Source organism: Podarcis gaigeae, assembly GCF_964106915.1.
Source record: "Podarcis gaigeae genome assembly, chromosome: 15".
Taxonomy (NCBI): Eukaryota; Metazoa; Chordata; class Lepidosauria; order Squamata; family Lacertidae; genus Podarcis; species Podarcis gaigeae.
This window is the reverse complement of record NC_139692.1, coordinates 44,541,372-44,567,642: the sequence shown is the minus strand read 5'-3', so window position 1 is coordinate 44,567,642 and position 26,271 is coordinate 44,541,372. Positions and strand designations below refer to the sequence as shown.

At 51.4% G+C, this 26,271-nt stretch overlaps 1 protein-coding gene across 2 annotated transcripts; it reads left to right on the top strand.

Annotated features, from left to right (window-relative positions):
- NEK8 (NIMA related kinase 8) lies at positions 1-26,271 on the top strand. 2 transcript variants are annotated; one of them, XM_083715106.1, is made up of 16 exons: positions 26-137; positions 2,913-3,118; positions 6,522-6,754; positions 9,047-9,178; positions 10,237-10,445; positions 11,956-12,035; positions 12,535-12,716; positions 13,634-13,784; positions 14,513-14,589; positions 16,401-16,518; positions 17,064-17,214; positions 17,578-17,741; positions 17,986-18,144; positions 18,262-18,420; positions 22,355-22,541; positions 25,919-26,271. In XM_083715106.1, the coding sequence occupies exons 1-15, from the start codon at positions 91-93 to the stop codon at positions 22,381-22,383; spliced, it is 2,097 nt and encodes a 698-aa protein (XP_083571232.1). In that variant the 5' UTR covers positions 26-90; the 3' UTR covers positions 22,384-22,541; positions 25,919-26,271. The 2 variants fall into 2 exon arrangements, with proteins under 2 accessions (XP_083571231.1, XP_083571232.1); XM_083715105.1 differs by lacking the exons at positions 22,355-22,541; positions 25,919-26,271 and adding an exon at positions 21,067-22,323 and having other exon boundaries at positions 1-137.

The following is a 26,271-nucleotide window of genomic DNA, read 5'->3' as shown; positions in this document are numbered from 1 at the left end:
TCGGTGGCCGCCGTAACCTTCATCCCGGAAGCGTCTCCATGGCGACGCGAGACCCTGTGGCCGCGGCCTGGCTGGGAAAGAAGAAGCGCCATGGAGAAATACGAGCGAATCCGGGTGGTCGGGAGGGGGGCGTTCGGGTGAGAACAGGGGCGAGGCGGAAAACACTCTCTCTCTCTTTCTCTCGCACTCGCGGGTGGTGCATGCCGACGCTGTTGCCATGGTGATGGGAGGGGCGCACCCCTCCCTCCAGCCAATCAGGGTTTTGGGGGACGCCTCAGCCCCAGTTTGAAAGGGGCGTCCCGACGAAGCACCCCTTTCCCCCCTCGCATCTCTCTCTTGCTAAGGTCGCAGCCCTGTCCTAAGAAAGCTTTTTTAAAAAAATGCTATTTTCGAATAATGAACCTATGCAAATGAAAGAAGCTACAAAAATATGCATATGCATATTAATGTGCGTGTATTGCATATGCAAATAAAAGGAGCTCATATAGATGTATATGTATAATACATATGACTGCATTAAAAAAAAAAAAAATTTAGGATGAAATAAATCACGTTCCCCCATTGGCCAGGCATTTTCTCAATCTGCCATTCTCTATGCACAATTTAACCCACTCGAAATAAAAGTGGCTCCTACTCCCAAGGAAGCATACAGAGGATGAGAGCCAGAGTGGCATTGTGAAAAGGAATGCAGGGTGATCTGGGTTCAAATCCTGCACTGAAGGAGCCATGAAGTTCTTTGGGTCACCTAGACGCAGTTTAGCTTCCCTATCTTTGGAGGGAAACGACTGAATAGGGAGTATTGAGTAGAACAGTCTCCTCTCTCAGCATAGTTTGAGCCCCACCCTTAATGATGTTTTGGCGCCCGTTAAAGGCGCTCTTACGTTCCCAGACTTAATTGCACTTAATTTCAGGAGGTTCTTTTATATTCTCTCCATTTAACACTGCATGGCTTATCTGCTGCATTTTACTTTGTACAGTGGTGCCTCGCTAGACGAAATTAATCCGTTCCGCGATTCTCTTCGTCTAGCGGTTTTTTCGTCTTGCGAGGCGTTCGTCTTGCGGGGCACCACTGTATGTGGTTATTTTAAGCTGGATGTCATTTAAATCACAGCAGGCTGCCTCAGGGCTGAGGTCTGTTCATTATTTCAGTAGGTCTACTCTGAACAAAATGCAATTGGAGCCAACCTATGGCTGAGCTCATGTGGAATCTTGTGACCCTAGGCCTTAAATTCACCTTTTCTTTCATTAATGCCTTCCCTCTACAGTATATGCAATCAGTATAAAGACAGCTAAGAGATAAAAAGAAATAAAAATTATACACAACAATGAAAGCAAAATGCCATAAAACCAGAAGCAGTTTTAAAGCAGGGGCTCTGCAGTCCTCCAGATGTTGTTGGACTACAACTCCCATCATCCCATGTTGGGGGTTGATGGGGGTCACAGCGCCATGACATCTGGAGGGCCACAGATTCCGCATTCCGACTTTTTTTTTTTTTTAAAAAAAAGAGTGTCCTATTGCTTCTCTCCTGCATGAGTCACATTCACATGTTACACTCCCCAGATAAAACAGCCGTGACGCAAAATGTCCTAAGGGGGTGTTCTAATCATGTGTGCATTACATTTTCATTTGTACGCTTTTCCAGAGTTGGAAAGTAGGCCATGTTTGCTGCTTCCATTTCACAGATGGGCAACTGAGCTAACTGATGATGACTCATCCAGGATATTTCAGCCATGGCACAGCTTTGAGGCTTTCACCTCTGCAATGGTAGAGATGCCTGCTTTTTGTCCTGAAGACCCCAGGTTCAAAAAGGATCTTACTGCTATAGAATCATAGAATTGTAGGGCTGGAAAGGAACCACAAGATCCATCTAGTTCCCTGCTGTGGAGGAATCACAGCTAAAGAATCCCTGGCCAACCAACCTGTTTGAAAACTCTCCAGTGCAGAAGAGTCCATGGTAGTCCATTCCACTGCTGAATGGCTCATACCATCAGAAAGTTCCTCCTAATGTTTAAAAAACTCTGCAGGTGCAGAATGCCATGGCGAGACTCCTTACGGGGTCCTTGCCGCGAGATCACATTCATCCAGTGCTTTACCAGTTGCACTGGCGCCCGGTGGAATACAGGGTCAGGTTTAAGGGGCTGGTTTTGACCTTTAAAGCCCTATGCGGCCTAGGACCCTCGTACCTATGGGACTGCCTCTCCTGGTGTGCCCCGCGGAGGACCTTAAGGTCCATGAATAACAACACTTTGGAAATCCTAAGCCCCAAGGAGGTTAGATTGGCCTCAGCCAGGGCCTTTTCAGCTGGTAGAACGCTCTGTCACAAGAGACTAGGGCCCTGCAGGATTTGACATCTTTCCGCAGGGCCTGCAAGACAGAGCTGTTCCACCTGGCCTTTGGGCTGGACTCAGTCTATCCCCCCCCCCCCAATTTCATTATTTTTTTGATGGAACCCCTTATATGGGATTTTGTATATACATTTTCCCTCGGCTCATTTTGCTGGCCCATGTAGGACCAGCATGGATAGTTTGCCCCAGTGAATATTTGATGTTTTCTCCCCTTATGGCTTTGATCTATAGGCTACCACTAAAACGAGGATGCATTTTAAGCTACATTTTAAACTGTACTCTAACTTATATTTTAATCAACTGTTTGTTGGGGTTTTTTGTTTTTTGTTTTGTTCTTAATGTTTTTACTGTATCTATATTCGGTGTTGTTGTTGTTGTTATTATTATTATTATTATTATTATTATTATTATTATTTTCCTGTCCCTGACACCCTGGTGAGCCTCTGCCAGTCAGAACTGACAGCCCTGAGCTGGGTGACTCCATGGCCAGACTGCGTACCAATATGGCTTCTGATGTTTAGGGGCTGACTTCCTTCTTGGTCTTTTTCTGGTCCCCTTTCCCTCAGGATCGTCCACCTCTGCCTTCGGAAAATGGACCAGAAGCTGGTGATCCTGAAGCAGATCCCCGTGGAGCAGATGACCAAGGACGAGCGGCTGGCCGCCCAGAACGAGTGCCAAGTGCTGAAGCTGCTCCACCACCCCCACGTCATCGAATACTACGAGAACTTCCTGGAGGACAAGGCGCTCATGATCTCCATGGAGTATGCGCCGGGTGAGGATCGTGGTTTCCCAAGGCAGCAAGGCACACTCCTGCCACCTAAAGGCTTGTACCTCCAAGGAAAGGGGGGTGCAATACAGGCCCTGCAGGCTGAAGGCTGCCCTTCAGCTATCCTAGCACCCTTCAGATGTTTTGGACTCCCATCAGTCCCAGCCTGTATAGCTGTGGTTCTGCCAGCGACCCCCCCCCCAAAAAAAATCATTCAGTCTTGAGGGTGCCAGGTTTGGGGCAGCTGTTCAACACCACACATTGGCTCCCAGTACGTTTCCGAGCACAAATCAAAGTGTCGCTTCTGACTTTTAAAGCCCTAAACGGCCTCGGCCCAGTAGACCTGAAGGAGCGTCTCCACCCCCATCGTTCTGCCCGGACACGGAGGTCTAGCTCCTAGGGCCTTCTGGTGGTTCCCTCCCTGCGAGAAGTGAGGTTACAGGGAACCAGACAGAGGGCCTTCTTGGTGGTGGCGCCCATCCTGTGGAACACCCTCCCGTCAGATGTCAAGGAAATAAAGAACTATCTGACTTTTAGAAGACATCTGAAGGCAGTCCTGTTTAGGGAAGTTTTTAACATTTGATGAATTATTGTATTTTAATCTTTTGTTGGGAACAGCCCAGAGTGGCTGGGGAAACCCAGCCAGATGGGCAGGGTATACATTATTATTATTATTATTATCCTCAAGAAACTGCTGGACTTCCATAATCCCCGGACACTGTGTCTGCTGGGAATTGGGAGTCCCACCTAGAAGGCCCCTAGTTCCCTACCCCTGGCCTGTTTTATTTCCTTAGAATCAAAAAATCGTAGAGTTGGAAGGGACCATGAGAGTCATCTAGTCCAACCCCCTGCAATACAGGAATCTTTTACCCAGTGTGGGGCTTAAATCCCTGACCCTGAGATTAAGGGTCTCGTGCCCTACTGACTGAGCTGACCTGGTTTGAAAATAGTAACATTTTTTCTGCGCTTGGGTTTAATCTCAGCTTGACCAAACTGGGAAAGACTCATGGATGGGAGCGTGGAAGCGGCAATGTTTCTGAATCCCCATTGCTGGGAACCACAGGAGGAGAGAGTTGCTCTCAGGCTAGCCCCTATGAGAAGAGGATGCTGGTCTAGATGGGACATTAATAGTAATGATGATGATGATGATAATTTATTATTTATACTCCACCCATCTGGCTGGGTTTCCCCAGCCACTCTGGGCAGCTTCCAACAAAACACCAAAATACAATAACCTATTAAACATTAGAAGCTTCCCTAAACAGGGCTGCCTTTAGATGTCTTCTAAAAGTTTGGTAGTTATTTTTCTCTTTGACATCTGGTGGGAGGGTGTTCCAGAGGGCGGGTGCCACTACTGAGAAGGCCCTCTGCCTGGTTCCCTGTAACTTGGCTTCTCGCAGCGAGGGAACCGCCAAAAGGCCCTCGGTGCTGGACCTCAGTGTCCGGGTAGAACGATGGAGGTGGAGACGTTCCTTCAGGGATACTGGACCGAGGTCACCTGGGGCTTTAAAGGTCAGCACCAACACTTTGAATTGTGCTTGGAAACGTACTGGGAGCCAATGTAGGTCTTTCAAGACGGGTGTTATGTGGTCTCGGCGGCTGCTCATTGGCCTGATCCAGCAGGCTCTCCTTATGAGCTGCTGGCAGCACTGAGCTACATGGACCAATGCCCTGACACAATCAAAAGGAACTTCCAGCATCTGCCTTCCTTCTCCTGGGAGAGCTAAAGCTCAAGAAAAACCGTTGAGGGAAAAAGGCACTGAGCCCTCCCTCTCCAACCTCCAGGTCAAGGCAGTCTTTGACGTGTGGCTTCCTAGCAACACCTGGACTTATGGCAGTGGGAAGAATGCCAGAGAGGAACACCATTGTTCCCAGGGCCTGGCCCACAGCACATCACCTCCCCCTCCCCACCCTCTTCTTTGCAGGTCACCTTCAGGCAGGTGAAAAGGAGGTTTCAGGTTTCAAAGCCACCAGTGGTGGCAAGGTAGCTGCAAACCTGAGATTTGGGTTTGTGGTTTGGAAACAAAAGAGCACTGGGTTTGTTTGGCATGTGTGTTTTTCGCAAGGGGAGGGGGGCAGGGGTGTGCTTCCTGGACCAGGAGGATCTACAGACCCCCATATCATTGAGGCAGAAGGAACAGGTTCAGCTCGCTCTGCCCTTGGAGAAAAAATGGCTTTCTTCCTTGTGGTTCCACCCTTGTCAAGGGTTTAACCCGTTTAGGGACAACTGTAGCTCTGCTCCCATTCAGGGGAGTAAGTGCTGTAGTTTTCCTTGGGAGGTGGCTTTCTGTTATTTCTGTTATTATTCAGTTTATCACTAGCCCTTCAAAATATGGTGCATTGCAGGGAGATGTACTAGAAGAACCTGTGTGTGTCCCTTTCAACTCCACAATTCTATGATAAGAATTTAAAATCTAAAATCACAACAATTTAAAATGCAATATCAAAAGCAGTTTAGACCAGTAGGCCCCAAAGCTTTGGGGACCATGCCTCCTAGGTTCCATAAACGCATCCCCAGTGCCCCCTACCCTAATAAAAACATGATTCACAATAGCAGTTTGCTTGGCCCTTGAAATATACTCGGAGTCGAGTGTGGATTTCATGCTCTTTATTCAGCTCAGAGTAGTGAGGAATGGAAGTTCCCCCGAAATGTCTGCTTTATATACATTATTTACACAATGGGCCCCACATGATTGGCTAATTCTGGGATTCTCCTGTAGGCCAATCAGGTTGCAGATTCACTTCTACCCGGAGTTGGATTGGGTGGCTCCTTTGGACCTATCAGACTGCTGCATTCTAGATCCTATTGTTCTAGGACCAATCAGACTGCTGCATTCTGGATCCTATTGTTCTAGGACCAATCAGACTGCTGCATTTTGGATCCTATTCAACTCAGTACATAACAGCCCTGTAAGGAAGTTGATAACACAGTCAAGTTCAAAACCGTAACAATTAAATGCACTTTTATTCAAAGTCCAATTAAAAGTACAGTGGTACCTCGGGTTACATACGCTTCAGGTTACAGACTCCACTAACCCAGAAATAGTACTTCGGGTTAAGAACTTTGCTTCAGGATGAGAACAGAAATCGTGCTCTGGTGGCGCGGCGGCAGCAGGAGGCCCCATTAGCTAAAGTGGTGCTTCAGGTTAAGAACAGTTTCAGGTTAAGTACGGACCTCTGGAACGAATTAAGCACTTAACCCGAGGTACCACTGTATATATGAACTATTCAGTTTAATGCAACAAAATGGATGAACTTGATTCAATGATACCAGCTTTTCAAAGAAAGTCTGGTAGTCGTTTTCACTTCCAGTGCCCACCTGCCACCCCCTTGGCTCTTAGCAGCCCCCTCGCTAATCCCACCATGCCCCAGGTCTTATGCTGGCCTCTCTCTGCTTGCTCCCTTCCAGGTGGGACACTGGCTGAGTTCATCCACAAGAGGGGCAACTCCCTCCTGGACGAGGAGACCATCCTCCACTTCTTTGTCCAGATCCTCCTGGCCCTCCACCACGTCCACGCCAAGCAGATCCTCCACCGGGACCTCAAGACTCAGAACATCCTCCTGGACAAGCACCACATGATCGTCAAGATTGGGGACTTTGGCATCTCCAAGATCCTCAGTAGCAAGAGCAAAGCTTACACGGTGAGAACAACTGATAGCAACTCCTGGTGACCATGTCCCTCCCCCTGCGATTGGCCGGTAATTTGAAGCCTCTGGACTGGCCAGGTTTGGCGTCAGTCACAGGGCAGCCAATGTGCTACTGCACCATGACAGGGCCTTCTTAGCGGTGGGTCCCTGTTTGTGGAATGCTCTCCCTCATGAGGCCATTTGGTATTATTATTGGATTAATTTATTTGGTTGCTTACTCACCCTTCACTGCATGGTCCCGGGGTTTAAAACAAATTGTATTATCAAAAATTCAGGAGGAATTTTAAAGAGCAAACATTCTCACAGGCACTGAATGGGTGGAAGATACTTTCCTAGCAGGTTGGAGTGTACCTGCGGATGAGCAATTTGCCGAAGAAATGGAGGCCTTACACCAGCAACTCAGGCTGAACTTGGAGAGGGCCAAGGAAGTTTACAAGAGGCAGGCAGACAGGCACCATCGGGAGGGGGAGGCCATACGGGTGGGAGACCGGGTGTGGTTGTCATCCCAAGGGTTGCCCCTAAAGGGAGGGTGCAAGAAGTTGCAGCCTAGGCGACTGGGGCCCTTTGAGGTAATACAGCAGGTCAACCCAGTGGCATTTAAACTCAAGTTGCCCGACAGCATGAAGATACACCCGGTGTTCCATAGGTCCCTACTTTCACAGTACAGGGAGGGGTGGGAATTCCCAGGAAGGGAGGGAGGGGTTACCACCCACCCGCGGGTAGAGGAGAGGGAACTCTGTAACGAAGCTACGGAAATACTTGATTCAAGATGGCGGGGTCACCAGGTAGAGTACTTGGTAGCCTGGGAGGGAGAACCCAGGTCGGAAAACACTTGGGTCCCTGCTGAATCAATCACGGACGGGTATCTGGTGGAAGAGTTTCATGGTTTGTTCCCGGATAGGCCTAAACCATTAGCTAGATTCTGGGAGGAAGAATTCGGACCCACAGACGACGAAGGGGACTTTGTGGGGTTTCCTGCTTCTGAAGAGGAGGAAGGGGAGGTGTCCGAGGGAGAAGAATCAGACTGGGAGGTTTGACCAGCTGGAAGAGATACGAGGGGATGGGATGCCGGTTTTGAATCCTCAGAAGATGATGACAGTTCTTTCAGGGGGTTCCCCGCATCGTCGGTCGAAGAGAGAGAGGAGGAGGTGTCGGAAGATCGTGCCGGGGGTGAGGGGGGTCCTGAGGAGGGGGTGGATGTCAGGGAACTGCCATCAGTACTGGAGGGGGAGCGCAAAAGCCAGAGGGATTCCAGAGAGCGTCCAGGGATCGGGAGAAGCAGCCCATCTTCTGGGGAAGAGAATCAGCATAGCACCAGTGGAGAAGGGGGGCAGATGGGTGAAGCGGTGAGGCGGTCCCATGACTCCTTGCCTGAGACCAGCGGGGAGAGTAGGGGTCCTCCGTTGCCCACGCCCTCCCTGCGCAGAAGGCTTTCGCGCAGAGAGGGTAGACGGAGACTAGGCGTCAAAGAACTTCTTTGCTGGAAGAAGTTTAAGAAACGCCCACTCACGGATTCTGCCAGCGACTGAGTCAGCCACGGGTGAGTGGCTGTCTGGACAGAGGAGGTTCACTTTGGCAACCCAGCCAGGTGTTTGCACCCAGCCAGGGAGATAGGCACCTGCTTACGCACGAGCAACGCCTTAGAACCATTACACAGTACTATCAGATTTTTTGTTATAGGATTTCCGTCACACACATCATTTTATTTTTTTACTGTTTTTATTTCATTCATTCATTTTCTTCTTGGGAAACAAGGATATTTGATATATACCGTATTTTCCGGCGTATAAGACGACTGGGTGTATAAGATAACCCCCCCCCCCAACTTTTCCTGTTTATATTTTAACTGGAGTTTGGGATATACTCCCTGTATAATACTACCCCTCCTCCAACGCACACCAAATAAAAATTTAAAAAACCAGTCTCCAGTCCGGCTGGGAAATCCGCTCCACTTCCCAGTGGCCGGGGGCTTCTGGGGCCAGTTTTCAAGCGTATTTCTGCTTCATCTAGAGAGCTTGGTGTCCTCCGATTTAATTTGCTGTCATTTTATCCTTTGGTGGGGAGTTGCTGCAGGAGCTGCTGCTGTAGCTGGTGTATAAGACGACCCCCGACTTTTGAGAAGATTTTCCTGGGTTAAAAAGTAGTCTTATACGCCAGAAAATACAGTAACAATTTTGGCATTGGAATATTAGAAGGTTAATAGCATTATTCAAGAAAAAAGAGAAAGTAATACCCACCCTCCACCTTTGCTCTGGGCCTCATTCGCACATCCATGTTGCTTCCTAGGTGGTGGGCACCCCCTGCTACATCTCCCCGGAGCTCTGCGAGGGGAAGCCTTACAACCAGAAGAGTGACATCTGGGCTCTGGGCTGTGTGCTCTACGAGCTGGCCAGCCTGAAGAGGGCTTTTGAGGCCGCGGTAAGGAGACACCTTCGAAATCTGGTTGGAGTGGAGGGCCGGCCAGTCTCTGCGTCCTGAACGCCCTGTCTGCTCAGCCTCGGTCCCGTAAACAATCGTGTCGGGGTCTGTGCAGTGGCCCAGCATCCTGTCTCCGAGAGGGGAGAGCTCCATGCCTCTAGGAAGCTGGTCCCCTGGCCAGAAGACTGCTTGACGGCCAGGTCAGATAAACCGGCCCTCAGTTTAGTCCTGTGGTTCCCATGCATTTTGAGGCCACTGCCCCCATGGTTCCCTAAATTATTCCCCAGTGCACCCCACCCTACCCTATAAAAAAGGATTGTTCAGAATACTGGTTTGTGGTATGAGGAAGATATTGCAAGAACATTCAAAACAGTAACAATTAATTGCATGTTTATTCAAAATCCAATTATAATTATTTAGTTTCGGAACTGATGAACTTGATCCGTTGATACCAGATACTGCATGGGTAAATTGGGCTCATTCTTACTGACAAAACCATAAGGATGAAGGAGGTTTATAGCATAAAATTTTTAATATATAAGTTACACACAAACCTTCACCTATCACAGATGTGCTATAACTAGTTTATTAAGAAAATCAATATACCGGTATGTTACCAATAATTGGCTATCTTGTGACTTGTGGCAAACAGACGTGACCCAAAGAAATAGCTTTGAGAGTGATAAAAGCAGTAAACCTTTGAATACAAAGCAAGGAAGGTGTTTCGCTCTAGGCTCCAGCCTGGTCAATCGTAAATAAGTGATCAGGCTGCCTTGAGGGCCCCGCCTCCAGTGCCCCCCTTGCCTCTTAGGGTTCCCCCAGGGAATCCCCCTCCCCTGGGAGCAGTATCACCCACTTTGAGAACCACTGGTCTAGTCAACAATTTCACAAACGTCCCCTCACCATCTTCCTTCCTTCCTTTTTCTCACCCTAAAGAGCGTCTCCTTTATGTGCCCTGCCTTGCTGGGTTGGCGCTGGCCACTCCTTGTCTATTCCTGTATGGCAAGGCGGCATTCCATGCCTTCTCTCCTAACTGTCCCGCCATCATTCGCACACAGAACCTGCCCGCCTTGGTCCTGAAGATCATGAGTGGGACTTTCGCCCCCATCTCAGACCGCTACAGCCCCGAACTACGCCAGCTGATCCTCAGCCTGCTCAACCTGGACCCCTCCAAGCGGCCCCAGCTCAACGAGATCATGGCGGAGGCCATCTGTGCCCGGCCCCTCCTCAACCTCTACACCGACGTCGGCAGTGTCAGGATGAGGAGGCAAGTCCTGGGCCCATGTGGTGGCGCTGACGCCCCCTCCTCCAGGAACACTCAGCTCACGGGCCCACTTAGCTCAGTAGGGCTTGCACTGGCTGGCAGCAGCGACTCCCTGGGCTCCCAGGCAGGGGATATTCCTAGTCATAGAATTATAGAATTGTAGCATTGGAAGGGACCACGAGGGTCATCTAGTCCAACCCCCTGCCATGTAGGAATCCTTTTGCCCAAAACCCTGAGATTGAGTCTCATCCTATACCAGCTGAGCTATCCTTACCTGGAGGTGCCACCGAGGATCAAGCCCAGGGCTTTGAAAGAAGGGTCTTTGCTGTAGAGCTGTAAAATAAGATTCTAGTCCTCATGGTCCCAGACGAAGAGCATAAGAGCCTGCTGTATCAGGCCAGTGGTCCATCTGGCCCAGCATCCTGTTCTCAAGCAGATGCCCTAATGAGAAGGCCTCAAGCAGGGCATGAGCCCAAGAGCCCTCTCCCCTCCTGTGGTTTCCAGCAGCTGGGAATCAGAAGCATGGCTGGTGCCCATTGATAGCCTTCCGCTGTATGAATTTTTCCTCTTTTAAGGCATCCAAATTGTTGGCCATACCTGCAGGAGGGTGTTCCATCCTTTAGCCATGCACTGCATGAAGAACCATGGAATCATAATATTGTAGAGTTGGAAGGGAAGCCCAGGGTCCTCTAGTCTAACCCCTTGCAATGCAGGAATCTCAGCTAAAGCATCCCTGACTGGTGGCCATCCAACCTCTGCTTAAAAACTCCTCCAAGGAAGGAGGGTCTTTCAGAGGGAATCCATTCCACCTCGAACAGCTCTTACTGTTAGGAAGTTCTTCCAGATGTTGAGTTGGAATCTCATTTGTTGTAAGATGAAGCCGTTGGTTCAAGTCCTACCCTCTAGAGCAGGCATAGGCAAACTCCGGCCCTCCAGATGTTTGGGACTACAATTCCCATCATCCCTGACCACTGGTCCTGTTAGCTAGGGATGATGGGAGTTGCAGTCCCAAACATCTGGAGGGCTGGAGTTTGCCTATGCCTGCTCTAGAGCAGGAGAAAAGAAGCTTGCTCCCTCTTCCATTTGACAGCCCTTTAGATATTTGAAGATGGCTCTCAGTGTCTCCTCTTTTCCAGGCTAAACATCCCCAACTCCCTCAACCGTTCCTCTTAAGACTCTGTTTCCAGACCCTTGATCATCCTGGTCGCCCTCCTCTGCACACCTTCCAGTTCTTATCAACATCCTTCAACAGAAGTCCCTTCCGTAGGAACACAGGAGGCTGCCTTAGGCTAAGTCAGCCCATTGCCCTCTCTAGCTCAGCATTGTCTGCACTGAGTCGCAGATCTCTAAGGTTTTAAGACAGGAATCTTCCCAGGCCTTACCCAGAAATGCTGTCACTGGGCCTTAGACCTGGGGCCTTCTGCATGCCAAGCAGATCCTCTGCCTCTGAGCTGCAGCCCTTCCCTGACACCGCTGTCTGAGAGAAGCTCACCCTCTTCCTCCCCCCCCCCAGGCCCGAGAAGCCGCTGGCCGCTGTGCCACCAGTGACCCACGGCAGGGTGGGAGCGGGAGCCGTCGGCCCTAGAACCAGAGGTAAGGTGGGAGGCCTTTGGAAGAGGGCTTCACACTCTTTATTTTTTGGGGGAGCATTGCCTGGGGCCCTTCCCCAGTGGCCCAGAGGGCACGACTGGGGTGGGGTGGGTGTGAAGGCTTTAGTTTGGGGCACCACAGCTGACAAGGGCATGTATGGCCAGTGTATCCTTCCCATATCAAAAGTTATATTTTAATTGATTTTAAAATGCTGTGTTAATTTTATTGTTGTTAGCCGCTTTGAGCCTGGGGAGGGCGGGATATAAATAATAATAATAATTATTATTATTATTATTATTATTATTATTATTATTTGCTGTTATTTTCTGTCCTGCTGGATCAGGCCAATGGCCCACCCAGTCCAGTATCCTCTTCTCACAATGGCCAACCGGATAACAATGGCCTTCCATACCACCAACCTTCCCTTTCCTGAGTCTGGGGGTTCCCCACTTCCCCCGCCCCCCAGGTCCACTAACTCACAGGGCTTTTCTCTTGGACCCAGGCTCCAGAGCTGGCTCGGCGAGGCCAGGCATCCCCCCCGCCCCATCTTCCGTCTACACCTGGGGGGGCGGGATCACCCTACCTCTGCGCCTGCCCATGCTGAACACTGAAGTGGTGCAGGTCTCCACCGGAAGGACCCAGAAGGCGGGCGTGACCAAATCTGGGCGGCTGATCCTGTGGGAGGTGAGAGGGCGAGGAGGGGTCCCACAGGTTCGTGGGTGGGTGAGGAGCCCCTCGCTATCCGTCTCCCAGCTCTGGGGATTATTGAAAGGAGGAAGGAGGCTGACTGAGAATTTCTAAATATGCCTTACATTAGACCAGCTTGTCCTTCTGCTTGAAACTCCTGGGCCCTGTGTTTCATTGTACAGTATGATCACATCTTATGCACAGTTAACCCGAGCAATGTCAACCTTGTGTGGTTGAAATCTAGCCAGTTAAAGATAAAGGGACCCCTGACCGTTAGGTCCAGTCACAGACAACTCTGGGGTTGTGGCGCTCATCTCGTTTTACTGGCCAAGGGAGCCGGCGTACTGTTCTGGGTCATGTGGCCAGCATGACTAAGCTGCTTCTGGCGAGCCGGAGCAGTGCATGGAAACACCGTTTACCTTCCCGCTGGAGCGGTACCTATTTATCTACTTGCACTCTGATGTTCTTTGGAACTGCTAGGTTGGCAGGAGCAGGGACCGAGCAACGGGATCCCATCGCGGGGATTTGAACCACCGACCTTCTGATCAGCAAGCCCTAGGCAACCCTCTAGCCCGTGACCCTCTAGCCAGTTAAGGTTGCATAAATAAAATTCATGCTAGGCCCCTGGGGCTCATACATGCCTGGTGGCAATGTCTCCTGGCCTGTATTCTCTTGCTGTTAGCCCCAGATGTCCCCCCCCCCAAGGATGGGTTGTGGCAGCCAGGACACTTCAGTGCGTTCTGCACATGCTCAAGCATCTCTGCTTGCTTTGGATGCTGCGTCGCTGAGCCCTGACCCTGTTGCCACCAGCCGCCATTCAAACTAGGCCCAGTTTGCTCCGACGGACCCGGGCAGGAATGTAACATGCCCTCTTCCTTCTGTTTTCTTTCTCTCTTTCTCTCTCTCTCCACCAGCCGCCCCCACTTGGCACGGCAGGGGGGCCCTCGCTCCCCGGGGCCACAGAGCAGCTGCAGCCCCAGTTTGTCTGCCGCTTCCTGGAGGGCCAGTCCGGGGTGACCATCAAGCTCGTGGCCTGTGGGGACCTTTTCACCACCTGCCTGACAGGTACAACAAAGACAAGCTAAGGGGGCTGTCAGGGCACAGGAGAGGACTGCCTCTCCTGGTATGCCCCGTGGAGGACCTTAAGGTCCACAAATGACAACATTTTGGAGGTCCCAAGTCACAAGGTGGTTAGGTTGGCCTTAACTAGGGCCAGGGCCTTTTCAGCACTGGCCCCAACTTGGTGGAACGCTCTGTCCCAAGAGACCAGGGCCCTGCGGGACTTGACATCTTTCCGCAGGGCCTGCAAGACAGAGCTGTTCCGCCTGGCCTTTGGTTTGGACTCAGTCTGACCCTTGTGTTTCTCTCACCTTTATGGTTTTGACTTTTAAAATGAGGCTTCGTTTTAAATTGCATGTTAACCTGTGTTTTAAATTGTTCTTTTTCTTTTTTCTTATTGTGTTTTTACTGAAATTTTATTGCTGTTAGTCGCCCTGAGCCCGGCTCTGGCCGGGGAGGGCGGGGTATAAATATTATTATTATTATTATTATTATTATTATTATTATTATTATTATTATTACTACTATTTTCCTGCTTGTCAATGGAGGGCAGCAGTTGTGTAAGGGATGGTTGCACAGGGATCTGGCCCCACCATTATTTCTGTTTGGGGATTGCATGCATACACACTCACTGCCCCCTTGATCATGAGGAAGCGAAGGTGGTTCGTTTTCCCTTCCTTCCTTTGGCACCCTCTGCTCTGGACTGCGCTGACAGCTCTCCTTTCCCCCTGCAGACCGAGGGATCGTCCTGACCTTTGGCAGCGGCAGCAGTGGGTGCCTGGGGCACGAGACCTTCACAGACGTCACCCAGGTTGGCCAGGGCTCAATTCCTGAGCATCGTTAGGCTGGTGGGCTGGTTTGGCCACTTTCCCCAGATTCCCTGGAGGCCAGAATTCCTCCCTGTGGCTTCTGCTGTACCCTGATCACAAGAACAGGAGCTGGGTCTGGCTGCTGGGTCTGGCCCCAGGGGACCCATCTAGTCCAGCTTCCTGTTCTCACGGCGCCCAGCCACATGCCCCCAAAGGGAAGCACACAAGCAGGGCATGACCACAAGAGCCTTCTCCACTCCGGGGGTTCCAGCAACTGGTGCTCAGAAGCATCTGTTGCCATCAACCTTGGAGACATCCAGGGAAACTGAACGCTGGAAGGTTGAAGGCAGATAGAAGAAAGTCCTTTACGTGGCGCATAGTTAAACTTCGAAACTCCTGCAGGTGGCAGGGGTGCCCGCCAAGGGTGGAGGAGAGGGCTGTCGATGGCTACTCGACACAATGGCTGTTCTATGTTGTTCTGCCTGACCTTTGGCTTGGAATCAACTTGATCCCCTTCCTCTCTTTCCTTTCTCCTTTCTCCTTCAGTGATGGAACTCCTATTTGGGGACTTCCCTGGCTTTTTTCTGGCCCATGTAGGACCAGTCTGGATAGTTGGCCTTGGTGAAGACTTGACGTTTTTCATTCCCAAAAAGTTTTTGATTTGAGTTTCTACTGAAATGAGGCTGCATTTTAATGTTGTGCTTTAATCTTGTTTTTAAGTTGTATTTTAATCAATTGTTTTTATACCTGGTGTTAGCCGCCCTGAACCTGGTCTTGGCTGGGGAGGGTGGGGTATAAATAAAATTTATTATTATTATTATGCTTCTGAATGCCAGTTGCTGGGAGCCCCAGAAGGGGAGAGTTGTTCTTGTGCTCACATCCTGCTTGCTGGTTTCCTGCAGGCATCTGGGTGGCGGCTGTGAGAAGAAAATGGGTTCATCAAGACCGACCTGGTTATGTTTAGAATGATGCCACATAGGGAAATGCTCCCTGATACCAAGATGAGGGATTCTTTGGAATGCAGATAGAGAGAATTGATAAGAATAATGATCTGTTGTGACCTTGACGGAAGCGTACAATAGATGAGCCTTCTTGTGTTTTGGCTCATCTTCCTCTTTTTCTTCTTTTTCTCCTCCTCCTCCTCCTCCTCCTCCTTTCCTTTTCCTTTTTTCTTTTTTCTTTCCCATAATGGCTTATGTTCTGTACCATGTACTTTTATATTTTTTGTAGTTTTTAAAGCTTTTTTCATCATCATTATTATTATCAAGGATTTTTCTTTTGTAATTTTGGTTGTTTATATTTATCTGTATTTGTTTAAAGCAAAATGAAAATATTTTTAAAAGAAGAAGAAGAAGAAGAAGAAGAAGAAGAAGAAGAAGAAGAGAATGCTGGACTGACCCCTGGCCTGTTCCTGCAGGCTCTTCTTAGGACAGAGCACAGCCCTCCTGGCAACTAGCCATCATTATCCGTCTCCTCCATGAATTTTAAACCCATCCTATTTTGTGGCCATGCCTGCCTCCCGCGGGAGCAAGTTCCTTAGTGTGCCATTCCATAGTTTTAAAGACAGAATGAAGGCAGGATAGAAACACATTGAACTGGTGGTTTTATTGTCTGGCGTACAAGGGTTTCCCGTGTCTGGGAGGTGGCAATCCTTCCCCGGCAAATTTGGCTGCAGGTCCGCCAGCTGGGGATGCAGGTGGGGGTGGCTTGTGCAGTTGTGGGGCAGGAAGAAAGGGGCTGGGTGGGTGGGGAGAGAGAGGGAGGACTTGTGGGGGGAGACTGCTTGAACAGTTGCTGCCTTCCCCCTCTGCAGCCCAAGATTGTGGAGGCCCTGCTGGGCTATGAGATCACGCACGTGGCCTGCGGGGCGTCACACGTCCTGGCTGTTTCCAACGAAGGGGAGATCTTCGCGTGGGGCAGAGGGGACAATGGTGAGTGGCGGCGGGGCTGCCTGTTCTCTTGGCTCCCTTTCATCCTGAGAGATCTGCATTGGCTCCCAGTACGTTTCCAAGCACAATTCAAAATGTTAGTGCCGACCTTTAAAGTCCTAAACAGCCTTGGTCAGGTGTATACCTGAAGGAGCGTCTCCACCCCTATCATTCTGCCCGGACACTAAGATCCAGCGCCGAGGGCCTTCTGGCAGTTCCCTCATTGCAAGAAGTGAGGTTACAGGGAACGAGAGAGAGGGCTTTCTCGGTGGTGGCGCCCGCCCTGTGGAACGCCCTCCCTTCAGATGTGAAGGAAATAAGCAGCTATCTTCTCTTTAAAAGACATCTGAAGGCAGCCCTGTTTAGAGAAGTTTTTAATATTTGATGCTGTATTGTTTTTAACACTCTATTGGAAGCCGCCCAGAGTGGCTGGGGAAACTCAGCCAGATGTGTGGGGTATAAATAATAAATTATTATTATTATTATTATTATTATTATTATTATTATTATTATTATTATCACCTCCCACCCCTTCCCTCTCTCCCCAGGGCGCTTGGGCCTGGGCACCCAGGAGTCCCACAACTCCCCACAGCAGGTCTCCATCCCACCTGACCACGAGGCGCAGAAGGTTCTCTGCGGCATCGACGCCTCCATGATTCTGACGGGGAGGAACCAGGTCCTGGCCTGTGGGAGCAACAGGTAGGGCGGGAGGTCTGTGTCCTGGTGGGGGGGTCAGTCACAGGAGTATTGGGGAGGGAGGGTAGTGAAACAGAAATGCCATAAAGCAGAAGATCCGATCCTGCTGACCTGGCCAGAGTGGGAAGCCAGGCCAGCAGGCAGAGCCAAACCAGAGGCTTCATATCCAGGGCCTGACACGGCTCACTCCTGTTCCTTCCTGGGCAAGAGCTGAATCTGGACTGGGGCAAGGAAAGTCTGGTTGGATTCTGTGTTTTGCTAGGCCAGAGTCTCCCAAATCCAGAGGAGGCAGAGTTTTGCAAGCAGAGGGTAGTTCTGCAGCTTGGCCCTCCCTTGACCTCCTCTCCCCTCCCCACTCTCCTCCAGGTATAACAAACTAGGCCTGGACAGGATCTTGCCCCAGGGAGAGCCCCTCGCCATGGACCAGGTGGATGAAGCCCTTGTCTTCAGCTGCGCCTGCTCAGCCCCCTTGAGCGAAGAGGCCATTGTGTGGGCTGACATTGGAACGGCTCACTCAGCAGTCGTCACGGGTGAGCATTGGGTGAAGACACCTCACTTGGGGGGTGGCGGCAGCCAGCCGGGACGATGCCGGCATTCTAGTGGGACGTGTTGGCTGGAGGTTCTTCCAGGGTGCCTCTGAGCATGTGCAGAGTCTTCCATTCACCCTGGAGTAATTGCAGCCCGCCAGGCAAAGTCAGGGTGAAGGCTCAGAAATCACCCAGGAGCAGGAAGGAGTTGCCCTATTCCCTGCCCTTCTGCCTTTTCTGTTCCCAGCCACAGGCCAGTGCTACACTGTGGGCAGCAATCAACACGGGCAGCTGGGCCCCATCCCTTGCCGTGCCAGCCGCACCCCCTACCTGGTGGAGGGGCTCCAGGCTGTCCGAGTCACCGTGGTGGGCTGTGGCGACGCATTCACCACCGTTGTGGGAGCAGGTGAGCTGATGGGGTGGAGCGGGGTTTGGGGCTTGGTTTCCGGTGCAGTGGGCCCCGTGGGAGTCTAGCCTGGCCTCCCTGTCACCCTAACCTGCTGTGGACGTCCTCTCTCCCCAGATGGCGAGGTGTACACCTGGGGGAAAAGCGCCAGGGGGCGCCTGGGGCGGAAGGATGAAGAGCCCCGGAGCCCTCGTCCCGTGCAGCTGGGAGAGACTCACGCCAGCCTCGTGGCCTCCGTCTCCTGCTGCCACGGAAGCACCCTGCTGGCTGTGAAACGTAAGTGTGTCTGCGAAGGGTGCACAGGTGGAAGAAGGTGTCCTTTTCCATTCACACGACATTCACAAGGTGCGACGCTGCTTCCATTCCGCTGCAGTCCGCCTTCCGCCAAAAGCACCATGGTTTGTCCCATTGCGGGAAACTTCTGTAAGTTCCGTTGCCGTTACTTTGGCACATCCACAGCACTTTCAGCAGCCGTGGCTTCCCCAAAAGAATCCTGAGAATTGTTGTATGTTAAGGGTGCTGAGAAGTATTAGGAGACCCCATTCCCCTCCCCGAGCTACAATTCCCAGAGTGCTCTAGGAAGAGAGATTGATTGTTAAACCACTCTGGGAATTGTAGCTCTTGGAGGGGAATAAAAGTCCCCAAACAACTCTCAGTTTCAGCCAAAGTAAAGCTTGAAGCTTCTTGAATGTCAGTGAATGTCATAGCAGAGCAGAGATTTGAACCCAGGTCTCCCCAGTCCAGGTCCGACACCCTTAACCACTAGGGCCACATTCGGGCCATACAGTTGAAGCATTGTAATACCACTTTACGCAGTCGTGTCTACCCCCAAAGAATTCTGGGAGCTGTAGTCAGTTGAGGGTACTGAGTTGTTAGGGTTCCGAGAGTTCCCTGGGAAAGAGGAATTGGTTATTAAAACCACTCTGGGAATCGTAGCTCTGTGAGGGGAACGGGGTGGGTTTCGGGGAGTCTCCAAATGATTCTCTGCACGGAGAACAGACTACACTTCCCAGCATCCTGTGGGGAAAGCCGCGACTGTCTAAAGCCGCATTGTAGCCCTTCCAGTGCATGGTGTGAATGTGACTGTTCATTTCAACACAAAGCAAACACCTTGCAAACAGGGATAAAAACACAATCGCTTACGGTTCATTTGTATTTGCTGGGTATATTTCCCTTCAGGGCCAGCGAGGAATAAGCGAGCACAAGCCGTCTCTGCTCCCATCCCTGTTTGCGTCTGGCTCTTCCAGTGCCCCTCGTGTGGGGCTTCTGGGCGAGGGTGCATTTCGGCCCGGGAGGCGGGTACCCGCGAGGCCCTCACGCTTCCTTGCTGCAGCTTCGCTTGCTGCCAGCTGGAGAGTTGAGTCAGAGGCACGGGCCACGTCCCTCCCTCCTCTGGTACCTGCCACAGTCCTGCCCACGTGGAGCCGTGGCGGCGGCAGCAGTGAGCCAGCTGGCAGTGGGGCTGGTGAGCGGGGGAGGAAGGAGATTCAGAAGGGGCTCAGCGGAGCGCTCCGGCCCACACCCTCTCTGGCAAGGAAGGCTTTCTAGGAAGATCCTGATGGGCTCAGTGGCCTCCAGCCTTGATAGAGGCTCCATTCTGCCATGCTGCTTCTGAATACCAGTGGCTGGAAACCGCAGGAGGGAGAAGCACTCTTGTGCACTGATCCTGCTCCTGGTTTCCCACAGGATTCCGGTTGGCCACTGGGGAAACAGGATGCTGGACTTCCGTTGGACGGCCATCTGTCTTGGATGCTTTCATTGAGATTCCTGCATTGCAGGGGGTTGGACTACATGAACCTTGGGGGTCCCTTCCAACTCCACGATTCTATCATTTTGTGGTGCTATGACTATGTGGTTCCCCTTTGGCCTAATCCAGCAGGCTCTTTTGTGCTTATAATTCATGGAGGATAAGGCTTTCAGTGGCTACCAGAAGAGAAGAAGAAGAGTTTGGATTTGATATCCCGCTTTATCACTACCCGAAAGAGTCTCCAAACGGCTAACATTCTCCTTTCCCTTCCTCCCCCACAACAAACACTCTGTGAGGTGAGTGGGGCTGAGAGACTTCAGAGAAGTGTGACTAGCCCAAGGTCACCCAGCAGCTGCATGTGGAGGAGCAGGGAAGCGAACCCGGTTCCCCAGATTATGAGTCTATCGCTCTTAACCACTACACCACACCACTGCCAGCCACTTCCACCGTCGGAGGCAGCAGTGCTTCTGAACCCTTGACAATGGAAACCACAGGAGGGGGAAGTGTGGCTCTTGTGCTCGAATCCCGCTTGTGGGTTTCCCTTGAGGGGCATCTGGCTGGCCACGGGGAGAACAGGAGGCTGGGCTAAACGGGCTCCCTTTGGCCAGTGGTGGAGTAGGGGTGGGCGTGCTCAAAGCGGCGCTCACGCCCTGCAGCCGGGGGGGGGTGGAGCAAGACTCTCAGGGGGGCGTAGTGAGCTGCCCATGGTGGGCATTTGGTGTACCACCTGCCCGCGACTCCCAAGCCTCCCCCAAGCTGTCAGAACGAAGGGGGAAGAGGGGAATGCCACCAGCAAAGCAGCACAGCTCCCTGCCTTACCCCTATGGCACCTGGGGAGATCCGCCCCCACCGCCCCCCCCTTCCTACACCCCTGCCTTTGGTCTGATCCTGCAGGTGCCGATGCTCTTACATTGTCTCTTGGCTGCAAGAGGCGATGGCACCTCATATAGCCAAGAAGCCAACGGTCCATGAATGGAGGGGCAGTGAGAAGGCTGGGAAGCCTGCCCAGTAACTCGGACGTTGCTTGCAAGGGGGGTGAAGATGGCTGGGAGTGAAAAGGAAGGCCAGGCGGGGGGAAGGGGAGAGAGAGAGAAAGCAAACCCCCCCGTTCCACAAAGAACCCTTTAGCCCCAGTTCCAGGGACAAAGCCCCTCTGTCTTTGATTCCCCCCCAAGGCTCGTGCCAACCACTGTCCTCGTGCCAGGCTAATTTCCGACGCCTCGGATGCGAGTGATGCGCCTCACTTCAGAAAGTTGGAAGAGGACCCGGAAAAGGCAACCAAAAGGATCAAGGGGAGGGAGGGAGAGACTCCCCTGTGAAGGAAGGGATGCAGCGTTACAGATTTTTAGTTGAGAGAAAAGGCGAGTGAGAGGCAAAACAATAGGAGTTAATAAAATTACTCACAGCATGGAGAAAGTGGATGGGCAAACGGTTTTTTCCCTCTCTCGTAACATGAGCTCTCATTCGTAGGCGTCCAGTGAAACTGGAAGATTCAGGGCAGACCAAAGAAAGTCTGCATGGTTAAACTGTGGAACTCCCTGCCACAGGAGGCATGGACGGCCACTGGTTGGAGCAGCTTTAAAAGAGGATCAGACAAATTTGTGGAGGATTATCGGTGGCTGGGCTGGGCTGGATCTGAGAATCCTCCGGAAAAACAATCTCTCAAAGGACCTGTTGATGGCATTTTACCATTGTACTGCGGAGAGTGTATTAGCTTATGGTCTCTGTGTGTGGTTTGGGAGCTGCACAGTCAGGGGAAAAACAATGCTGTCCAGGGTTGTAAAGACTGCGGAGAGAATAACTAGGTGCACTCTTCCCACTTTGGATCAAATCTACACTTCCAGGTGTCATAAGAAAGCTGCAGAGATAGCGCAGGATAGTGCCCACCCCGAAAATGATCTCTTTCAGCTTCTGCCTTCTGGAAGAAGGTCCAGGGTTATAAAGACTAGGACTAGCGACCTGAGAAACAGTTTCTACCCAAATGCGATTTTGGTTTTAAATGCAATGTAAAGAGTCCCTATGGGAGTATATTGTATTTAAAAATGGGGTATCAGAGTTTTTAGGGGGCTAACCAGGTTGGGATAGCTGGGATAGCAGGCTTGTCGGGTTTTGAAGGTCTTATGTAGATTTTTTCAATTTCGTTGTTCTGTATGGGGCAATGACAATAAAGATTATCGTATAATCGTCTCATCACACCTGGAGGCAGCAAGGCTTTCAGATACCAGTTTCTGGAAACCACAGGAGGGGAGAGGACTGCCCTTGTGCTCAATTCCTGCTCGCGGACTTCCCAGAAGTGGCACCTGGTAGTTCCCTGGGAGAAGAGGATGCTGGGTAGATGGGCCATGGGCCTGATCCAGCAGGCTCTCTTTATGTTCTTATGTTAAAAGGGAGGAGGGAGGACCAAATCTATAACTCTCCCACCCTCAAGTCTGACTCTGGGCCTCTGTGTCTCTTGTGTTTCAGCTGCGGCAGAGGATCCCAGTCCTCACTGAGGAGAAACCAGAGGGCCCCGCCGCCCCCTCCTTTTGCAGACACCCCTCTGGCAGGCCTTTCCCCCTCCGGCCCACGTGGCGGCCTGTTTTGGACCTTCAACGCGGAGTGCCTGGCCAAACTCAGCCCGAGAGAACTCAGCCCCTGCCTGCAGGCCCAGGTATCTGGCGGGCAGCCTCTTCCTCCCCAGGGCCTTGCCCCAAACAGGGGGATCCAGCTCCATAGGCGTTATTGGGCAGCCACCCCCCCCAGGAGGGAGCAGTGCATGCTGGGAAGCTGTGCCCCTTCTCTGCACGCAGCTGAGCCATCTCTCTCTCTATTCCTCTTCTCCAGCGTGACTTGGCTGGGGGGCAAGGAAGTGGGCCATGGGTTTATTTTTACTGCTCTCCCTCTTGAGCTGACTCAGAGGCTGTGCTGCGTGGGATCTTGCATGCCCAGGTGGCGGGGGGGGGGGGGCGAGCTGAACGCCGCTTGGCTTGTCACAGCCCCAGGCGCTCTCGGGGAATGAGTCAATGCCAGGCTTCTTCAGAGGCACTGAAAGCCTCTCTCTCTTTTCTCCCCCACCCTCCTTTCCCCCTTGACTCCTGCTTTCCAAGGCCTGACCCTGATTCATGTTGCTGCCTTTGCTCTGCCCAAGGGGGGGCCTGGAGCCTCCCATCCTCTTAGGAAAGGTGAAAGGAGCTTGGGAGAACAGGAGATGGAAGCGGTGGGTGGGAGAGCCATCCTCAAATAATGGGAGAGTCATAGAATTGCGGGACATGGGTGGCGCTGTGGGTTAAACCACAGAGCCTAAGACTTGCCAATCAGAAGGTCGGCGGTTTGAATCCCCGCGACGGGGTGAGCTCCCGTTGCTCGGTCCCTGCTCCTGCCAACCTAGCAGTTTGAAAGCATGGCAAAGTGCAAGTAGATAAATAGGTACCACTCCAGCGGGAAGGTAAACAGCATTTCTGCGCGCTCCTCTGGTTCGCCAGAAGCGGCTTCATCATGCTGGCCACATGACCTGGAAGCTGTACGCCGGCTCCCTTGGCCAGTAAAGCGAGATGAGCGCCGCAACCCCAGAGTCGGCCACGACTGGATCTAATGGTCAGGGGTCCATTTACCTTTACCATAGAATTGCAGATGTGCCAGGGACCGCCAAGGGTCATCCATTCCAACCCCCTGCAATGCAGGAACAGAGCTACCAAATCCCCGACAGGTGGCTGTTTAAAAACCCCCCATGAAGGAGAGCCTGCCACCTTCCAAAGGAGTCTGTGGATGATGGAGGGAATACGTTTTTTTCTGTTGATCTGCCCTGGGCCCCACACAAAGCTCAGCAGGGGGTGCTGGGTGAGACTATTTCGGATACCAGCAGAGGGACGGGTGCAAAGGGCGAGGTCCGGGAGAGGGCAGAGGCTGACCTTTGCGTCACTCTGCAGCTGTGCGTGTTTTCAGAGGGTTTGCTGGCCTATTTTCTGCTTCCAGTGCCTCGAGCTGACACAGAGCAGTGTTGCCCGTGCTCAGCCGCACACCTGTTTGTTGAATTTATGAAAGGAAAGGAATGCGTGCCTTCAGCATGCCGACTTTGCATACTTAGATTCCTGGCGAAATGTCTGCAACCCTGGTCGCTCGGCCGGCAGAACAGCCTTTGCCAACCTAGAATTGTAAAGTTGGGTGTGACCCCCAAAGGTCCTCTAGTCCAACCCCCTGCAAGACAGGAATCTCAACTAGATCATACATGGCAGATGGCCATCCAATCTCAAGACGAGCCCATTTCCAAGGGTGTCCACTCCGTGATCGAACAGTTTTCTCCACCTAACATTTTGTCAGAAACCTGGCACCCTCCCAATGTTTTGGTCTACGAATTCCCACCAGCCCCCTGCCAGCCGAGCTCACTTTTCACACGAGGGGTTGTCAATATTTGACTGCAGCCCATGGCCCCAGGGAAGTTTTTAATGTTTGACATTTTATTGTACAGTACTTTTATATTTTGCTGTGTTATGGAAATTATGGGGGGGCACATCTTTAAAGTTGTTCAATGTTACAAATATTATGTCTGAATGTATCCTTTCAACTTGACAGCTCAGGGAAGTTACCTAGCTTTAAAAATAATATAAAATCAACTCCAGTTGGTGGCTGGACTCCTTCCTTTATTCCACAGGGACCCGGGGGCTCTGTCCGACGAGCTGGGTGACTGAGCAGCCTCACACCCAGATTTTTCTGTAACAGCTCCCACACCGTAGCTATGGCCCTGCTTAAGGCAATGAGGCCGGGTGGCCGTATCTCAGGGGTTCCTTAGCTGTGATAGCTACATCGCAAGGGGCTGGACTGGATCAGACCCAGCCTTGGGTCTCCAGCGCTTTTTCGGACTACAAGTCCCATCATCCCTAGCCAGCAAAACTAATGGTCAGGGATGATGGGAATTGTAGTCTGAAAACAGCTGGAGACCCAAGGCTGAGAAACACTGGACCAGATGACGCTTGGGATCCCTTCAAACTCTATCATGCTGTGATCAAATCCCTGGAGCAGACAAGGAGGATTTCTATGTTTCTGTTTTTGCGTTTCTCTGGCATTCAGCTTGTCTTGAGGACTCTCCTTAAAAGCAGCGCTTCCAACTCTGGGTCCCTGTTCCAATTGTAATGGATCTTTGCAGACAAGTTCCACATCTGTTGTCTTACCTAGCCAGGTGTTGTGTCTCAATCACGGGACGTGTTTGACCATGAACTTGCTTGTGAAGTTTTCACCTTTTCACCCCCTGCCAGCCTTGAAACCGCTCAGAACTCACTGAGGCAAAGTGTCTTTGCAGCAGAGTGAATTGTGGGGGCAGAAAGTGGCCTTTGGGAAACGCCCCGCCTCGAGGAGAATGTTGGGATGATTTGGAATTGCAGGGGGTTGGACTGAATGACCTTTGGAGGATCCCTTGTGCTGTGATTTGCCAGCATTCCATTCCAGCTCTAGCTTGTTCCCTTGTGACATGAAAAGGAAGCGGCTTTTCTTCCGCTGGAGCCAGGAAGGGGTCCCAAAAAGGTTCTCTTTGATGTAGCACAGCCATGCTGGGGGGTGGGGAGATGAGATAGCTGAGCAAGCAAAAGGGGAGAGGATGCAAGTTAATTAGCAAGCACAAACTGTCACGGTATTAGCACATTTGGATTGTTTTAGCCATCCATCTGAGGGAAACTTAAACAAGCTTGCAAACCAAAGACAAATGTTTGAAATCAAGAAGCACCCTGAGAAAAGAGTGTTAAAAGAGTGGGATGTTTTCCCTATTTTAAGCCCTCCTATTAGGACTCAACCTCTCCAGCTTGCAGTTTTCTTACTGATCTTTGCCTCTGTGTACATAGTTCTTGCATATGAAGCCTTTACAGCAAGAAGTATTTTTTAAAAAATCTTCCAGATTTGTAACACGCGTTGCTGATTATTCTTATCTTTGCATAATTTTAATGGTTTTGTATATGAATTCAAAAAAACAAACAAATTGTGGGTACAATCCTCAAACTTGTGGGTCTCGAAATCTTCTTATTCTGTTGGTTTATTACATGTATATCTCCCCTTTCCTCCAAGGAGCGCGAGGTGGCGTATGTGGCTGCTCCTTTTCCCCAGAAGCAGGGAGCCACCGCCGAAAAGGCCCTGTCCTTTTTGCTACCACCCTCCAGATCTCACAGAACCCCAGGGGGCATGCAGGTCAGTCCTGGTGATCAGAGGATGCTGCCTTAGGCTGAGTGAGACCAAGGGTCCATCTAGCTCAGTATTGTCTACACTGACTGGCAGCAGTTCCCCAGGGTGTCAGAGAGGGAGTCCTTCCCAGTCCTACCCAGAAATGCTGTCAGGGGTTGACCCTGGGACCTTCTGCATGCAAAGCAGGTGCACTACCACTAAGCTGGGGCCGCCCACCCAGGCATTGACTGGACCCAAAC